General features: G+C 36.8%; 1 protein-coding gene across 1 annotated transcript in view; it reads left to right on the forward strand.

Annotated features, from left to right (window-relative positions):
- The window catches only part of LOC123519795 (vacuolar protein sorting-associated protein 13-like), a 59,501-nt gene that overhangs the window by 28,589 nt on the left and 11,927 nt on the right, over positions 1-18,985 (forward strand). The window contains exons 40-58 of the mRNA XM_045281313.1: positions 187-345; positions 837-994; positions 1,285-1,408; positions 1,731-1,955; positions 2,464-2,685; positions 3,211-3,276; positions 4,480-4,533; positions 6,676-6,876; positions 7,023-7,170; positions 8,183-8,313; positions 10,498-10,652; positions 11,456-11,567; positions 14,569-14,795; positions 16,076-16,247; positions 16,745-16,825; positions 17,088-17,223; positions 17,617-17,795; positions 18,149-18,268; positions 18,690-18,817. Coding sequence (XP_045137248.1) covers positions 187-345; positions 837-994; positions 1,285-1,408; positions 1,731-1,955; positions 2,464-2,685; positions 3,211-3,276; positions 4,480-4,533; positions 6,676-6,876; positions 7,023-7,170; positions 8,183-8,313; positions 10,498-10,652; positions 11,456-11,567; positions 14,569-14,795; positions 16,076-16,247; positions 16,745-16,825; positions 17,088-17,223; positions 17,617-17,795; positions 18,149-18,268; positions 18,690-18,817 — 2,798 coding nt within the window. The remainder of the gene's footprint in view (positions 1-186; positions 346-836; positions 995-1,284; positions 1,409-1,730; positions 1,956-2,463; positions 2,686-3,210; positions 3,277-4,479; positions 4,534-6,675; positions 6,877-7,022; positions 7,171-8,182; positions 8,314-10,497; positions 10,653-11,455; positions 11,568-14,568; positions 14,796-16,075; positions 16,248-16,744; positions 16,826-17,087; positions 17,224-17,616; positions 17,796-18,148; positions 18,269-18,689; positions 18,818-18,985) is intronic.

Raw genomic sequence — 18,985 nt, forward strand, 5'->3', positions numbered from 1 at the left:
TTCACAATAGCAAGATATTGGATATTTATCTTATGATATTGACCAATTTCTTTGACTTTTCAGAACTTTGGAATATCTGTAGGAATTGAAAGAACATATTTGTCAGTTTGTCAGATACTAGTACACTCAAACTTTTGTCTTCAATCAAGCACACAATCTTTAATGAATGGCTGTATTCTGTTTCAGATACCTCGTTTGGACTGCAGTTGCTCTATTCCAGTGGCTCGTGCTGATAAAAGGTATTTTGAAATGGAGCACAAAAATTCTGGCGAGAAATGGGGAATAGTGACGAGCATTTCAATGGAAAATGGCTGCAAAGTCATCACTCTCAGCTCCTGTGTGGAGGTGTGTCCCGTATTTGTGTTTTCTGGATTGAAATCTTTGCAGAGGTTTACCCAAATCTTTTCATTTATATACAGAAATCTCTTGTCATACGGACTCTGGTGAAAGCGGTTTTGCTTGTGATAAACCATGATGGCACCAAATGTTTTCATACCAGATAGATGAGGTCCAAAGTAAAATTTAGAAATTGAATGTGATCAGTAATTTTAAATGGTGTAATGTGAAAGATTTACCTGTATGGTTTATGTAAAAAAAGAAAAAAATAATAAGGAAAACTGGTGTTTGAAGAGTGCAAACTACCTGAACATAGGAGATATGGTCAGAATGGTTTGCACATGTAAAAAATATCACTGTTGTTAGAAGTATTGATAAATTTTACTAATTTGTGCTTAACTTTTAAGTTTCCAGATGAGCTGGAAGATGTGGGATTTGGTGTGTTTATGTTATATTCATAGAAGTAGAATATTAATTTTACACTATTGTGTATTTGGCAGGTCATCAACCATCTGGATGTGCCAGTGGAAGTATACTATATGACAGAGCGAGGCAATGAGGTGGAGGCCGTGGTAAGTCTTGGCCAGAAGGAAAGCGCTCTGCTGCCGCTACATGCCGCCTACAGTCCCACAGCAGAACTGTTCTTCTGTGTGGAAGGGTAAGGTGGTATCTGTTATCCTTACCAACAGAGACACATCTGTTTGTCATTTTAAAAGAAGCAACATGCAGTGTGTATGGAGTATGTGCTAATGATGTAATAAATTCAATAAATAAGAATACGTGTTAATGATGTCATAAATTTAATAAGTAAGAGCAGTCTTAGTGTAGTGAGAGCCCTTATCAGGATTGTATTTTTACACACTTAATGTGCACTCTGAAAACAACTGTTGATTGAGTGATTGAAATGCATCACACATTATTAAAAGGATGTTACTTGATGTATTCTAGACACAATGTGTGCATCCTGCCGTTTGTGTGGAGAATTCTGCAGAACAATCCTGATTATGAGATGAAGCTCAGCTGTCCACCCAAAGATGTCAAGGAAATCCATGGCACTCCCTTCCTCATGTTTGTAAGTTAGCAGTTGTTGTTTAGCACACATTGAGGTCAGTAGAAGTGTTAGTCCCATCATAGTGGCACACAGGACTGTTCAAAGGATTGGTGGGAAGTATCAAGGCATGTGATCAGCAGTGAAAGTCATCTTTGTATAGTTTTTTTTTGTGAAATGCTTCCTATACTTAAAAAAAAAAATCACTTGTTTATCTTGAAAAGTTAATGTCATTTTATATTTTTCCGGAAAAGAATGCTTGTATTTCATAATGATATGGATAGTAAGTAGATGATGAGAATAATGGCCAATACTAAGTAAGTAACATTGTATGGATGTCATGTAGGCATCAGGTGAAGTGGAGCAGATCCTGTGGGAGAACACCTCCCGCCGCACCATGAAGAGCACCCTGTACAAGGTGCACCTTCATCCCTGCCTGGTGCTGCACAACCTGCTGCCGGTGCCCATCTCCCTGGAGCCACCTGGCACCATGACCACCAGAGTCATCATGCCTGGGGCCTCACTCAACTTGACAAAAGCTCAGTTGGGCAGCATGTATTTAGAACTTATGGTAAGGAAATTTTGTTCATGACAGGTTTCCTCATGCTGATTTTTATCCCTCCTTTCAAAATTGTTTGTAGAATGAGAGAGATCAAAGTTGTCATGTTTGCTTTCTTATACACACACACAAAGAAAGTGAGTCTGCAATAGTTAGGTAGATAGATAAATCACTTATTGATCTTGGCATATACATTAAAGAATCTGTACATGCTCTGATATTTAAATTACAAAACCATAAGAGATACATGATGTGGAAAGAATATAAAGTAAAGATGGCTAGTGAAGGAGTATGAAAATAAACAGATTTCCCCATAAAGCGCAGATGTATGGAATGGAATGGATGAGTAAGTAGCGTGCACAGAGATGATACATGAATTTGAGGTCATGTTAGACCTCAAAGATGGGACAGCATAACCATAGCTCCTCTCCCATACATTACAATTAGGTGAACATAAATAGGTAGTTAAATACAAAGAAATATAATTATCAAATGGTTATCCTCTTCATTTACTACACAGCTGATGGATTACCTGTCTCGTGACTGGGTATGTGGCAAGCCCCTGGAGAGCAGTCCCCCTGAGCTCAGTGTGTGGACATTCAAGTCTCGGGGAGACATAATGGGTGGCCCGCTGGACCTGGATCTGGGAATGTTGACAGTCAAGAACAAACAAATGCTGTCTCTTAGTCTTTACTGTCCCTTTTGGATGATAAACAAGACCGGACTCATGCTTACATACAGGGTGAGTTGATACTACTTTCTCTTAACAAAACTGCAATTACTGAGTGTAAGAATCCTGATAATTTAGCTTTGTAGAAGAACACTGATTCAACATAAGAAAAATTCAAGAAAATTAACTTAGAATAACTTTCCACAAAATTAGCATTGTTTCAGTAGAATATTTTTTTGGTACTTGAGAGAAAATTAGGAGCTTTCCTGGTGGCCTGACAAAAGGACTAAAAACAGTAGGTGCTGAAGTGAAGTAGTACTGTTACACAACTTTACAAATATAACCATTATGGGAAAAGCTTGATTCATTATGAATGACTAATTTTTCATCTCTGCCACTGTCTGGAATTATTACTTGGCAGAATGGATTCATAGCTACATAGGTAAAGTCTAGAATCTTTCTTGTTACAAATTCCCTTTCAGATAATTTTAGAACCTTCACTTTGTCTTTAACTTCTTTCTTCTTTAGAAATTTATATGGAAGTGTCATGTTACAAGTTATTTCTTAAGATAACACCTTCTTTGCTATGAATGGCAGAAATCTCGTAAAGTTGAGAGATCGTCCTCAACATCGTCTACAGACTCCCAGAGTAGTCCTGTCAAGGTACCTTTTTCACTGTATACATGTTACTTTTATTTAGAATTCTCTGTTATTTAGCAAAAGATTGCATGCCTTCTTTAGAATTTTCTGTGTTGCTTATTGTTAAATTCTGTGAAGAGAAGCAGATGCAAAGAAACTTCTTCGTACACTTGTATTGCATACATGAGATCATTTTTGGTTATTTTTTTATGAGTCATGAGTAGGGAAGCTAAAGCAAGTTGATCTACAAGTTACATTTAGTCTTCCTTGAGCCACACCTTGAGCCACAAAGGTGTTCACAAAATACATCTTAGCACTGAACTGCTTTATTATGGAGATAAAATGATATTCCACTTACATGATGGGCAGAAATTACACCAGTTTTGTCCCACTTACATTCACCCCTTGTGCAAAATAGGTTCAATCTGAAATGATAAAGAAAGCATGAAAATTTCAATTATACCTTATAGACATTTTGTGAAGTGTAAGTTCATAATGTGAGCAAACTGTATGGGTATTTATTATTTGATGTTCATGTTGTAATTATGTAACAATAGTTTTTTCTTTTTCTTCCCTGCATCTTGCACATTTTTAGTTTTTTTTTTATTATTTTGTCTGAATCTTATCAGTCAGTGAATACTGTTGTGACAGAATCAGTTAAGGTTGCTCCAAATCCACTCAGGCCATGAAATCTTCTCAGGTGATTCAGTAACATTTGTGCCTCATGTTTGCTGCTGACTAAACATTTTGTTTGCCTCTCAACACTTAGTTCCAAGAAATGAGTGGTATGGGTTTCATGCAATATTCTTGCTCCACATAGATGTAAACTAGGTTAACTAATAGGGAACTATAGTTGTCCAAACCTTTCTATAAAGAGAGAAATCTGTGTTATAGCCTTGTGCTATTTCAATTCAATTTTTTTATTGTCATATGCATATACATTATATTACAAGGTTAAATTTAATCCATTGCATGACTACATATGAAAATTTTTCTTGCTTGACAATGAGGACTGATACCATGTTGTATATTTTGCCTTAATCAGTTACAGATTTGAATGAGAAACTTAAGAAATGAATTGGTATATTTTAAAGAAGGGAAAAGCTTTCAAGCAAATACAGTCTAACATTATTGAGGCCTCTGTATTGTCTGCAGACAGTGTAACATTTGTGCATAAGGATGAGTTAATTTTTTTTGTGGTTATGTTTTTAAATACATCTTTTGCAGCGCTGGGCATCAACACTTTCTGTTACCTCCCTGTCACCCAGCACTAGTGGGCTGGTGAGTGACAGTGTGGCTTTCCAACTAACCTGTCCTCCATCACACAATACTGAGTGTGTGACAATGTTCAGGTTTTGATCAGCTAAATCCAAAGATTTATGCACGTGTTATATCTCTGAACCAAATCTAAACCTTAAAACCAAATACCTAAACAAATTTTGTGGTGATGAGGATTGGCTTCATCATTGTCCATTGTTTCTGTTATAAAAGTATCATCATCATCAACACTGTCACCATCATCATCATCATCATCATCATCATCATCTGTTCTTACACCTAGGCAAGAAGAGTTAGGGGTAAAAATATTTCTCCCGTTTTTTCAAAAGTAAGACTTTTACATTTTAAAAACAAACTGTATCTACCCATAGGGGAGGAAAAATTTGGAAAAAATTTTCTTTATCAATCAAGGGTTCATAAGCACTGGAGTGAGTGAAAATGAGCATAGATAATAAAAAATAAGAATTGAATACACTCTACTGGCAGATGGCACTATTGTGTTGGCAAAGAATGAAGGGATTTTGCAAAGACGCATCTGTTTAGGTAAGGGGAGTTTATCATAAAGATTGACACAGCAGGTTAGAGAGTGGTCTTACAGAGATATATGCAGGAATGAGAAACAAGTGAGCTAAGGTCATCCCTGACTAACCAGAATTTGACTAAGCCTCATTCCATACAGAAGCTTGGCTCATGTATGAAGAAGCTTCCCCATCATGAATTACATCTGAATAGGTTTTTGATGTGTTTGACAAGGGATATTTGATAAAGCTTACTATTATGAGTAAATGACTAAATATTCTGGATAGTTTTAAAGAGGTGGTTTAAGTAAAAAGTATTCATTGAGTTCAGCACTGTGTAACAATTTCCAGCACCTTTTTGTTTGTTTGGCTTGTTTTGTTTGGTTACCCTCCTGGTTTCTGGAATTTAATGAGCACTGCATTATTTGTTTTATTTGGATGCCAGCACTGTGATATGTGTATTGTGAATTGCAGAATTATGTGACTAGCTACCTTAGAGCTTCAGACATCAGTGTGAGCTGCAGCTTCTGATTCAAGTCTTTTGTTCTTATTAGACATCAAAGCTTAATTAGCATAGATCTTATATCAGGGAGATAGGATTGTCTATATAAGCATGTTAGCATGTGTGTACAAGTATTTAGTATCTACTTCTTTTAGAGGTTTAGAATACATATAGGATATGTTACACCACACTTAATGCTGCATCAAAATTTGAGCAATGTATGAGGGTAAATAGTAAATAATATAAGAAAAAAAAATGTGCAGGAAAATAGTATTCTTGAAAGGTTTTAGATGATATTGTACAAATTATGTATTTTACAGGAGTTTTGCTACATACATGTGCTCAGCAAGGCATCCTTTCCTTGTCTCTTGAGAAGAATTTAGAACAATAAAGTTTAATGGACTACTAAATTCTGTACTAAATTTACTAAACTTGTACACTGATAAATTTGTTGTAGCTGTTCCAACACTAATTAGAATGTGGTATGTATACTAATTTTTCCTTTTATGGAACAAAAATTTTCAGGAAAAAATTTTGAGTTTTTGAAAATCATACCAGTGGTTTGACTCATGTTCAAGCCCATCACCAGAAATGCTTTTGGTGACAGGCCATGCACACCCATTGTTAACTTTTGTTTTTATTATACCCCATGTGCACCCATCCTATTTTTTCACTTTTTTATTCAAGATAACATGATGCTGATAATTCACTCTGTAGATTGGTTTTTACTTTAGTGGCATCAGTATAGTATTTAGTCCAGCTTACATTAGTACTCCTACTCCTAGCATTTGAGTCTCCTTATCCATCATGATTGTAATGAAATACCTTTAAATGTACCTGCTAGTTATGAACTATAACAAAGTATCACAATCATCTTGACTTCCCAGATATCTTGTATGAAATATAACAAATTATCACAATCATCTTGACTTCCCAGATATCTTATCCAGCAGTGTAAGGACTTCAGGAATAATGTCTCGTTGATTATCTTTAATACTTTCATTTTACATGATTATAAGCTTCCTTGCACAGGAATGTTAAGTTATATGGTAACACCTGGCAGATGTGTTAGTGTTTTAGTGTCTATTCAGACTAGAGTGGAATTAACCCACATTCTCCATGCAGGGTGACACTCGGAACAACATTGTAGTGCATGAAGAAGTCAACAACGAGGCCATTCTCTTCTCCTTCAAGTCAAAGGCATTTTTTGGAAAGAAAAAGGCAACAGTTAAGGTGGAGGACAGTGACTGGTCTGACAAGTTCTCCCTAGATGTTGTTGGGAGCTCCGGCTCGGTGCTGTGCAAGGCATCTGACAGGAACTACCAGGTACGTAAGTGAGGAAGGAAACAGTTGTGCAGTTAAGATAAGTATTATAAGACTGTGATGAAGAAACTTATTTCATTAATGATAGATGGAAAAGAAATCATGAGATAGATATGATACTAGCAGCTGAACCATATTTCACTTCATAGGTTGGTGTTGACATTCAGCTGAGCAACTCTGGTCTCACCAAGATAGTGGTGTTCTCACCCTTCTACTCCATCCTCAACAAGGCTTCCTATGATATTGAAGTTTCTGAGGTGGATATTCCTCAAGCAGAATGGTTCACTGTCCTTGCTGGTATGCTTAATCTCATTAAAGATTGTGTGTTTCTCTGTGTATATATGTGTGTGCATTTACCAAGTTGTCTAGAGATAAACTTGTATTGCCTGTCTGTCTGTCTACATTTTTTCCCTTTTCCCTTTAGTTGATGCAGTTCATGTATGTATCTCCTTTTGTACTTCATTCCTGTTTTTTTTTTTTTTTTTTTTTTTTTTTGGGGGCAGCAAATTGTGCATTTTTTTTTTTTTTTTTTTTTTTTTCATAATACAAACATCTTTGCTCTTTCAGTTGATAGTGTAAATGTGTGTGTGTGTGTGTGTGTGTGTGTGTGTGTGTGTGTGTGTGTGTGTGTATTTACCTAGATGTATATTACAGGGTTCGAGCAGGGCTCATAGTGACCTGTCTCCATATCTACTTTTATCTGATTTTTTCTTAGATTTGTCCACACTTTCTCCTGCTACAATCTATTCACTTAATTCTGTTCCAGGTGTTCACCGCCTTTTTGATGTTCCTTGAACACTGACTTTTTATGATCTTCTTGGAGTGTCCAAATTATTTACTTTTTAGGCTGTCTCAAGAAAACCAAACTTTTTTCTGCATTGCACACTTTTTCTGAACATATATTTGTGCAATAAAATTACAGTATTGCATAATTTTTTTTACAAAATTGAGTATGTATTAAGAATGTGTAATGAGGGCATAAAAGTTGATATTTTGTGTGGATAAAAAAAAAATATATTGGCTGGATTACTCGTTAAAAGTAAGAAAAGATAGTTGGATCTGAATGATTGCTGCTCACAGCAATATTGTCTTTCTGTTACTTCCTTCCTTCAGTGTTGCCAGATTGCTGTCAGCTGTTGGGTAACAACATTTCTTTTGTTTGTTGTATTCCTGTTAAATATCTCTATAATAAGGTCACCTGTTCTAAACATTTCAAAGTATTCTTTTCTTGTTATACTAAAAACAAAGCTATAGTAATGATATAAGTTTACATAAACTTAAGTTTCACCAGCTTTTGCAAACCTTACAGGTGAATGCATTGGGTGGTGGCCAATGGGTTCCAACAGGCAGGTGTACGTGCGGGTGAGAGGCACACCAGACACCACTGCTGCCTTCCCCTATGACCGCCCACTCTCTACAGTCCTTGCATTACCCAACATGGTAAATAGATGCTGTTATTTCACTTACACAACACTTTTCCTAATGTTTTCCCTTTGTGGAAGTATGCACATATTTTACTAGTGTTGCCAGTATTAGAGACTGACTACCTGAAACAATATGCAATGGAATCCTGGTTATGCAGCATCTGTCAAAAAATGTATGTGCCAGTTTATTAGACTTTCTTGGTGGTTTAGCTAGGAACATTGATTCTCAAAGACATGCTATGTAATATACCTTATTTTTTTTATTGCTGAGCCCACTGTGGTGTTGAGGGACTGATAATTTCTCAGGTGCACAGGTTACAATTCTGGCCATGGTCAGAGGGTAGGAATGGCATCGACTAGGGGGTTATGGCTTCCTTAATGCAAAAACTAAAGTCCTCCATTAGAAGGTACCATCCTAGTCAAAAAAAAAAAAAAAAAAAAAAAAAAAAAAAAAAATCTAAGGAAACAACATAAAACCATTTATATATATATATATATATATATATATATATATATATATATATATATATATATATATATATATATATATATATATATATATATACACAGGCAACCCCCGCTTAACGAAGGGGTTATGTTCCTAAAAAATACTTCGTTAAGCGAAACTTCGTTAATCGAACCGATTATAACAAGTTTAACCCCTGATTTGAACTTCCATTGAGAGTAAGCAAAGCGAGAGTGCATCATAGTACAGTAAAAGGTTTAATGAAAGTAAAAATTATGAAGTTAAACATTTAGGTAGTTTAATTTAAGTCATTATAATGTACACTAATGTATGTATGAACGTAACTTTATAATGTTGATGATCTTAACTTTATGAAGGGAGGGAGAGTGAAACGGGAAATACACTAACCTGTGGAATGTAAACAAAGTGCGCATCATGGTACAGCGTACAAAATTTATGTACCACATTTCTACAAGGCTTTCCATTTTATCCATTGTAGAGTCACAAGTTCAGGTGGTTCTTTTAGCTTTCAAGGAAGATGCAGTCTCACCAGCCTTCTTAATAGAGTCTTCTGACTTGAAAATAGTAGACAGTAGATGGAGTCAAGATGGTGGCAAGCAATGTTATTAGTTTTCTGGCCTCTCTCTTGTCTGTGAATAATACCCAGCTTCACTTCGAGAGTAAGACACTTCCTGATCTTCTTAGGAACGTTAGGCCACATTGCGGGGCGTTTTGGTGGTAAGTTGAACTAGGGAAGATGAGCTGCTGGTGACGCTGTTATGTTTTGACTGGGGAGTGAGTGGTGCGTGTGATCTTGATCTTGATCTTGATGCTATAGGTGACACAGAATTTCTTCTGAGTCAGGCCTTTGTATCGGCAGCACCTGTGTTGTCCACGAGAGGCTCTTGATCTTTATTCTACAGGTGTCTCAGGATTTCTCCTGAGGCAGGCTCTAGTACCAGCAGCTCCTGGTGTATTCAAAAGCCTGTCAGCTTGCATGATACGGTGGGGCTTTCAAATTTGGAAAAAAATTACTTGGATAAAACTTCGTTAAAGCGAGTTTGGTGTTCGTTAAACAAGCAGATGGTAGTAAAACGAAACCTTCGTTGTAGCGAAATTTCGTTGTGTGAACCTTCGTTAAACGGGGGTTGCCTGTATATATATATATATATATATATATATATATATATATATATATATATATATATATATATATATATATATATATATATATATTATTGCTATGTATCTGGTAGCCATCATAATTTGCAGTACTTACTAATGAAACTTAAAATCTGCTTCTGAGAGCCACTTGACCATAGTATTAATTCAAATAATGATGTGTTATGTACTGGCACATCATTCAATAGGTTAGTCTGAGGACAGCTATGGATACATACATGACAGTAAATACTGACAGTAGTTTGGATTACATTTTTAAATTGGAATGTAAATTTACCAAACAACTTAGTTGTGTTAAATAATTCTCTTGATCCTTTTTCTTCAGAAACTAGCACCCCAGTGGGCCTTCTTTTATTTATAGATATTTATTATCCTTTTATCATAACCTCTCATACAAGAAAAACATAAATGCGTGCTATCATCACACCAGCAGTTTGGATATGGTGTGACTTGGTTCCCAGTAAGGTGGTATATAAGAAGAAATAAATATGAAGGAGATTGAAGTTAAAAGCTCATGTTGACAGTTTTGATAAGGCATGACTTACTTTCCAGTATGGTGGTATACTAGGAGAAGTGAACATGAAGGAGAGTGGAGTGGTGGTGCAGTTTGATCAGTACTATGAGGGAGCAGCTCCAGCACTCTTCATCAACCACTTGAAGGATACCACCATCGCTCTGTGGCAACAGGGACACGATGAAACTGTCATGTGAGTCATTTCTCATCAACTGTGTTGTGATTGACAATTTTGATAACTGATGTCTGCTAAAAGAGACTTAGTAGTAATATTTGTGACATATTTTAGTTTGTCTGGCAGGTGATGATATAATAGGCACAGGGATAGAATGAATTGTTATCTCATGTAATTTGTAAAAAGTGTTCTTGCAGATTTTATGTATTTTCATATGTATGTTTCATTGCAAATAGATTCCCTAGGCAAGTGAGAACGCATTAGTAGTCATTCAATTGATGCTAGTGAGTGTAATGCATCTTGTGATTTCTTTTCCAGAATTATTTATACTACGGATAGATTAGCATTCCTTGTTCTGCAGCACTTATACTTCAGAGATGCTGAAGTTGTAATCCTGGGAATGGGCAATGCAATAAGATTGGAAGTTGAACTTAATTCTATTGTTTTCTTCTTGGATATTCAAGTTACTCTCTCTCTCTCTCTCTCTCTCTCTCTCTCTCTCTCTCTCTCTCTCTCTCTCTCTCTCTCTCTCTCTCTCTCTCTCTCTCTCTCTCTCTCTCTCTCTCCCCAAGAAAAGCCATAAAGTAATATCCTTAAGTTTACATGATGATATTCAGCTTTCATCTTGAATGCTACTTTACCTGGAGATTAGAACAAGTAATCTCTGAAACTGTTGGCCTGATTTATTATTTTATTTAGCTTTGCATTACCATGAATTATTTCTGCCAGACAGAAATATTACAATACTTTTTAGGGCCTATTCTATTCAACTTGCTGTAGGGAATGACAAGTAAATAACCTTTTTTTCCTCATATTTTCAGTATGCTGGATCCCATGAGTGTGGTGCATTACACCTGGAAGGAGCCTGGAGGCACCCTGGCAGTGTGTGGCTCTCTTGGGGACAACAAATCAGTCACCTTAACCTTGGAGAAGGTAAGCATTAAGGTGTATTTTCTGGCAAGAAGATGCTCTGAGATGTTGGTACTGGCAATTTTTCACTCCCATGACCAGCAGGCTCGTCACACGTGTGGTGCTCCTGTGCTTCAGTTGTCTCCTCATCAAAACTGTAACAAAGAGGATCATGGACATTGACTATCTATTATCGGTCTTAATTTACTGATTATTTGAAGAATTAAGGGCAGAAAACATGTCTGGGCAAAATAGTGACTTCAATGCAGAGAAGAAGAGAGTGTGTGTACCATAGACTACTGACGGAAATTAGCTTTTTTTTTTTGTTATGGCCTATAGCACCTGTAGGCATACTAAAAGAGTATATGTGGGAAGCACTGCCCAGCATCCGCCCATTAGTGGTGTAGGCAATTTTGTTTATAGTAGTACCCATATTAGTGCCCATATCACCACCCAAGTACATCTTTGGTGTAACCACCTAGAACCTGGGTATTATGTCACTATAGGTAACTTTAAACCACTCGACAAATGGCATAGCTTCAAAGTGGTATGTGGTGGGATTCAAACCTACACGTGGATGTCTGCCTGATCCCATGCTCACCACCTTATCCACTACGCCACCGATGTGCGGCTTCTTTGTCGAGAGGACTCTGAGTTTGGTCCTGGCTTCGTGAAATATACAGTTAACACAAAGACCACACGACACTCAGATCATCCCTGATACCTCACTATAATTTATCCCATTGACCTGAGGGACAATCCTACAGGTGCACACCTGGGCTAAGACCCCCCTCACCAGAGCTCTCTCTCTCTCTCTCTCTCTCTCTCTCTCTCTCTCTCTCTCTCTCTCTCTCTCTCTCTCTCTCTCTCTCTCTCTCTCTCTCTCTCTCTCTCTCTCTCTCTCTCTCTCTCTCTCTCTCTCTGTTTCCTTCACTTTTAATTCATATAATTATATAATTGGTTATTCGTTTCTTGTTCAAAATATCTCACACAAATGTGAGTGTTTGTGTGACTAATATTATAATAATGTTTACAAACACAAAGATGCTGAAAGATGCCAAAAGAGTTTGATCATGAATCAAGTCTGAGATGCAGGAGATAAGATTCCAGGAGATGCTGCTACGGGCATCTAGATGCTGGGAGATCCTGGTAAAAGCTTCCATATGACGCTGCCTTTACTATATAATACATCAGTGGGATATGTTCCTTGATCTGTTTGTGATTAATCCTTGTATTACATTCCTGGTGTGTATGCAAAGCCAAGACTGAAATAGAAACAAGCAAAATAATTAGTTAACTAAGAAACTCTTGAATTAGTTTTATATATACAGGTAACTCGATTTACGTGATAGATGCGTTCCAAGAGGCATCGCGTATATCAAAATTCACGTAAAACAAACGTAATTCTCATAAGAAACAATAGATAATAATAGGGGGATGTGGGATGTGGTCCAAAAAAATTCATACAAAATACTCTATTTATTTGGCTAAATTAACATGTTTTTATTATTTACCATTCTAAATACTAGAAGTCATTTAAAGTAAAGGGAAAGGCAAGAAATAATAAGAGAAAACAAAAAATAATAAGAGAAAACAACAAAACAAAGAATACGTAAACACAACACTCAATGCGTCACTGCCTTCACCATTCACACCACAGTCAGTCACCATCTTCCTCTGAGCTTTTCCACTTTATCAGAAATTATTACATATCAAAAATAACCCCACAGTATAAAAGCAAACACTAGTAAAAAAAATAAATGCAGGACGCCAATGTCTTCACCCCTCACAAGCACTTGCCGTTGCTGTCCACTCTCTGGCGTGCAGTTTGAAATTGCGTCTGGTACTCAGTTTGAAAATGTGGTTGGGCCAAATCGCGTATAAGCAAACTGATCACGGAAATATAATTAATTATAATATTTTTCCAGTCATGTATTAACAAAAACGCGTAAATTAAACACGCATAAATCAAGAGTTACCTGTACACAATTACAGGGTATCCTTGCAATTTGACGGGGTTAGGGCAGTTTTTCATCGGTTGAATCAGCGTTTATTCGAATCATGATGCAATTTTTCCCATAAGATACTTAAGAATTAGTGGGGATAGGGACCAACCTCCAGCATAGACCACCCAAAACATCACTATAACCTCTAAAAATCACTAATTTAGACTAAATCAGTACTATTAAAGGCTTCATTTATATTGCACAGGGTAGTGTCGGTTTAAGGGGGTATCACATTGGCCTATGATACGCGGAACACGGGCCATGGTTCTTGGTACAAAATCAGGAACATTATCACACACAAGCTGGCAGCGTTCTTGCTATGCTAGGCAAATGGCCCAGCAACCAAGACCAAGCCTAATCAAAACAAACCAGAACAAAACCATGTTGCTTATACCTCAACCTTTGCTTTGTGCTGCCATTGCACTTGCACTTCCAGTTATTGAAGTAAAGGAAGAAAAGGAAACTAGGGAAGAACCGAGAGCTGCGCATCAGCAACTTTTTGAGTCGGGGGATGGTTGCCATGAACCCAAACTATCGACATGATATACATATATTTTGTCTTTCTAGACTGATGAAATATTTAATATTCAATATATGAAAAATTCAGGCACGTTCTTTTTAGTTTGAATGATAGGGTTTTATTACATATCTTATGTTTATTTTTTCATTGGGATAGCATACGAAGAACTGGAATGGATATGAAGCCATCCCAACTTTGCTCCGCTAATCCCAGGAAAGTTCTGGAGCAGATGTTCCTCGTTCCGCATATCATAGGCCAGTGTGATAACCCCTTACACGAATTTACGGCGAATTTGGGGTGGCGGCGGATTTGACTGTGTGGATGGCGTATGAGATAGGAATGTCGAATTGGTGAGTCACTCAATCGAAGCTTGAGGATTGGTTATTAATTAACTGAGTTCTAATTGGCAATAAATCAAACTGCGAATGGTCGAATCACGAGGATCCCTTGTACATACAAACACAGTAATTAGAATAATTTGTTCCCATTTTCCCTCCAGGATGACCAGGGTGGGACAGCTGATGGATCTGTCTTCTGGGCTGTGTTCCTGCAGAATCAGCAGAGATGTGTACTATTTATTGATGATATTAACATCACCTCTGCTGCTCTGAATGCTCCCATGCTGGAACGATTCCAGCAAGAAATAACGCTCTCACTCAACAGCATTGGACTTTCACTAGTGGATGATAATGACAGGAAGGAGGTTGCCTATATCAGCCTTGCCAGGTATGTTTGTACACATTCCAGGTTAAGATTTATATAATAAGATATAAGTACTTTTGTTCAACTGCCTTGACAATAACTTTTGTGAATTTATATTATTAAAGATAAAGAGATATGTTGATGTCAATAGCATTTATTGAAGTGCCTCTTCACCCCTTACAGGAGACAAAATGTTTGTAAAAATGATTCTGTACCTGTTTTCTCACTATTCAGTGGTATGCTTAGATTAACCTCATTGTATTGTCCTATGAATTCTTGTCGCAGTTTTGATACTCTTATTGTGATGAATACACATTAATACATACAATTGAAAAAAAAAAAAAAAAAAGATTGCTAATTTTTCAGTTGGTGTCAACATCTGCATCTGATTGCATGGGTGAGCAGAGCAATGATAATATCTCACTTGGTAACTCAAGATGGATGGGGGCCTTGGGCACACTCACATGTTAATGGTTTAGTATAGATTTGATAGTTGAGTAATAAAATGTTTTTTCATGCATGCTTTCCCAAGTTTACTTCTGCAGGTTACTGTAACATATCTTTCCATATCATCCACTAAAGGCTAGTAAACTACTTATTACTATTGATGGAATAGCGTTCTGTAGCTGCCTTGTGCTGAAAAATAAAACACTTAAGACCAACTGGTACTACTAAAGTTAGGGAGAGAACTGTGCACTGTTGGGTTAAGAAGTTCAAAGATGTGGCCAAGATTACCATGACAAAAATTTCTTTCAATTTCTTTCTTGTTAGGTGAGAATTATATTCTGTTTTTGCTGAGCAAACAATATACAATTTTCTCTTTAACTCTAGCAATTCTAATTGTTTTTTAGATGTTTTTAGTCATCACCACACAACAGCACACACTATTTTGTCACCAGTAACATGCAGTTTGTAGCCATTGGTGGATGATAGGGATAGATATACTATATCAGTAACTTGCAGAAGTGAACTTAAGAACACTCAACTATCAAATCTATACTGAAACTGTTTATGCTTGAGTATGCTCAAGGTCACTATCTGTTTTGAGTTGCCAGGTCAGATATTATCACTGCTTTGCTCTCCTGGGCAATCGGATCAAACTACATAGTTGGATTGTGCATGGACGCTGACACTGACAGTTTTTTTTTTTTTTTTTTTTTTTTTTTTTTTTTTTTTTTCTCCACCGTCTTTTTCAGTGTTTGCAAAGTGAATACTCAGATCAGCTGTAGATAACCATTGTGCAAGTTATTTAAGTGGTTAGTTTACCAATGACTTGTGTTAATTTCACTCCACTCTTCTGCCAGCTCTGGAGTGGTGTGGGAACACTGTAAGGAGAAAGGCAGGAAACACAGGCCTTTCACTCAGTCACAAACAGAGCTGCTAGAAAAGTGTTATCAGCTATACCAAGCTCAAATTAAAGCTTTGCCAGATGCTTCAAGTGTTTGTAGCCACTTTGTGTGCACTCGCAATCTGGAGGTAAGTTTGCTTCATATTCAAGCTTCCTGTAATTATTCATCATTATTGTCATCATCAGTATGATTCTTAGAAATGAAATACTAAACCTAAAATAAATAAACTTCATAATACTTGCAAGAAAAATAACAGCAAGAGTATGATGCAGTTTTGTGTTTTGAGCAAATATCAGGAGAAAGGAAATGTAGTAAATCAAGGAAAATGAAGATGATTCATGCTGAAGGGAACACAGGCTGGCCATGCACACATCACCAAAGGATCAGAAGAATGAAGAATGAAGCCATCATATTCTCTCCCATCACAACTGGATGCTAAAATGGAAGAGGAAGGATACTATAAATTTCTTCCTTTGTGTTCTTGTTATTATGTTATAGATAGATTGTGTGTGTGTGTGTGTGTGTGTGTGTGTGTGTGTGTGTGTGTGTGTGTGTGTGTGTGTGTGTGTGTGTGTGTGTGTGTGTGTGTATTTGAATAAACATTAAGGGAATGTTTGGTTACAGGTGGACTTTGCCAAGATGACGGTGTCAAAGCCATTCAAAAGAAAAATTAGACGAACCTTCCAGCCTGGTGTCTGGTTACAGGTAACTTTTTTTAGCAGTTCTGATCTCAGGAGTGTGGTTGCTGTACACACCACCCATGGACCACAACACAGTCAGGAAATCTTCTCCAAAAATTTACACTTTATCACTGTGATAACAGCTCTAGTTCCTGGGAGACTGCCAACATCATACTTATACATCTTAAAACGTAAAATTCACAAATAGTATTCAGGACAGTGGTCTTCAATGCAATAAATTATTGTAGGATATGGTCGCTGAAGTTTTACTGTCATTTTCCTCGTAGTTCAGCCAGTCAACCCACCAACGTCGGATCCACCTCAAGGTGAACAGTGTACAGGTGGACAACCAGGCATGTGATGTAATGTTCCCTGTTGTCCTGGCACGAGTGCCCACCCCGCGCAGTGTACTTGCTGACACAGGTCAGTACTGAACATGAATGTCACACACACTGCATAACTTGTAAGGCTGTCTTGATAAGCATGACTTTTGAAGGTTTGTGTGGTGGCTGCTCCAGAATGAAACAACCTTCCATTTTTTCAGTTGTTCACTTTTGCATTGATTGCAGATCCTCATGTATTTTCCTATTAGGAGATACACATATTGCAAGTCACCTGTCCTTGCATTTGTAACAGTTACTTAAATGTGCAGCTTAAGACAGAACTGCTCAAAGTCTCTAAACTAATATTGCCTTCAGAGAAAACTTCAACAGATGAAGAATAAAATAAACAATTCTGTGAATTATAGAACTAATCCTTCCTTGATAGAAATACCTAACTTTGTTATTGGATATCCTATATTGTATTTTTTTCCAGTTGCCAAACCATTCTGTGAAGTCAGTGTTGCTCAGAAGATGATTTCACCAATGCTGACGCAATTCAGATACCTGGCGTTCCTAATTCAAGAATTCCATGTTAAGGTGGAGCTGCCTTTTGTCTATGCTGTCATGGAAGTCCTTCTCCCAAGCAGAGAAGTGTCTACAGATCTATATTCTGTATGTGAATGCTTTTTCCCATTTAATCAATATTCTAAACTTCCCACTGGTTTTCATTAGAGTTTACAATTGATTATAAATGCTTCATGCTACATTGATTGTTTGATGTGTGATTTGAAAGTTGTGCAAAACTCAGTATCATGAATTGAGATTTTGAAAATATTTTATGCACATAAATTACATGAGACATTGAAGGGCAGAGTTCAAGAAACAGAATATGGTATGCTATTTTGGTATTTGCTTCCCAATGCTCTCTTCTTTTCTCAAATCCTTTCAGTCTGAAAGTGATGGTGGTGATAGTATTATTGATATTTTTATTTCTTGTTATTTGACAAGCATTCTCTTTATTTCAGGTTGAAAAATACGAAAAAGACGAAAAGATAGTACATGGAACTTTGACCTCGATGGTGAAGAGCCATGCCAGTGAAGGGAGAAAAGACTACTTTGACACACTGCACCTCTCACCAATCAAGGTTCATCTTAATGCAATACACCAGAAATATGCCATTACAATTATTCCTTAACTTTTTATATGTACCAAAAGAGCAAACACACTTACTTCTGCACTCAGTAAAGAAAAGAATTTCCATTAGAACTTCAAATATTTTAAAGCTTTTCAGTCTAGTAACTTGATTGAGAACTAGAGCAAGGACAGTTTTCTTGCATCTTACCTGTAATATGAGTATATAAACATGTCTTTATTCTCTTTGGAGTTTTCTTGATTAAGAGATATCATGATTATCTTCTTATGATAATTTTTAGAGGCTTGTAACTTTTTTTCTAAAGAAATTTAAGCCTGTAACAAATAATTTCTTCTGCAAAACTTTACATGTTTTTCTTAGTTTCCATGAGATAAAGAGACCATAACCACCCAGTTTGATGCAATCCTTCCAGATGCACCTGAGCTTCTCCCTATCAGCAGCAGATGCAGGATCAGCAGCACCTGTGGGCAGCCAAGTGATCCATCTCTTCCTACAGAGTGTGGGGGTCACCCTAACAGAAGTTCAAGATGTTGTCTTCAGGTATAAGTTATAATATTGGAAATGAGACCTATATGCATTGCACCACTTCTTGATTCATGATTATTATCATTTATACCCATCATAGTAAAATGTTACATATAAGTTTATTGTAAATTGCGTGAAAGTACTTTATGTAAATAAGATGTGTAAGCATTGCACCATTTCTGG

Source organism: Portunus trituberculatus, chromosome 46 (genome assembly GCF_017591435.1).
Source record: "Portunus trituberculatus isolate SZX2019 chromosome 46, ASM1759143v1, whole genome shotgun sequence".
Taxonomy (NCBI): Eukaryota; Metazoa; Arthropoda; class Malacostraca; order Decapoda; family Portunidae; genus Portunus; species Portunus trituberculatus.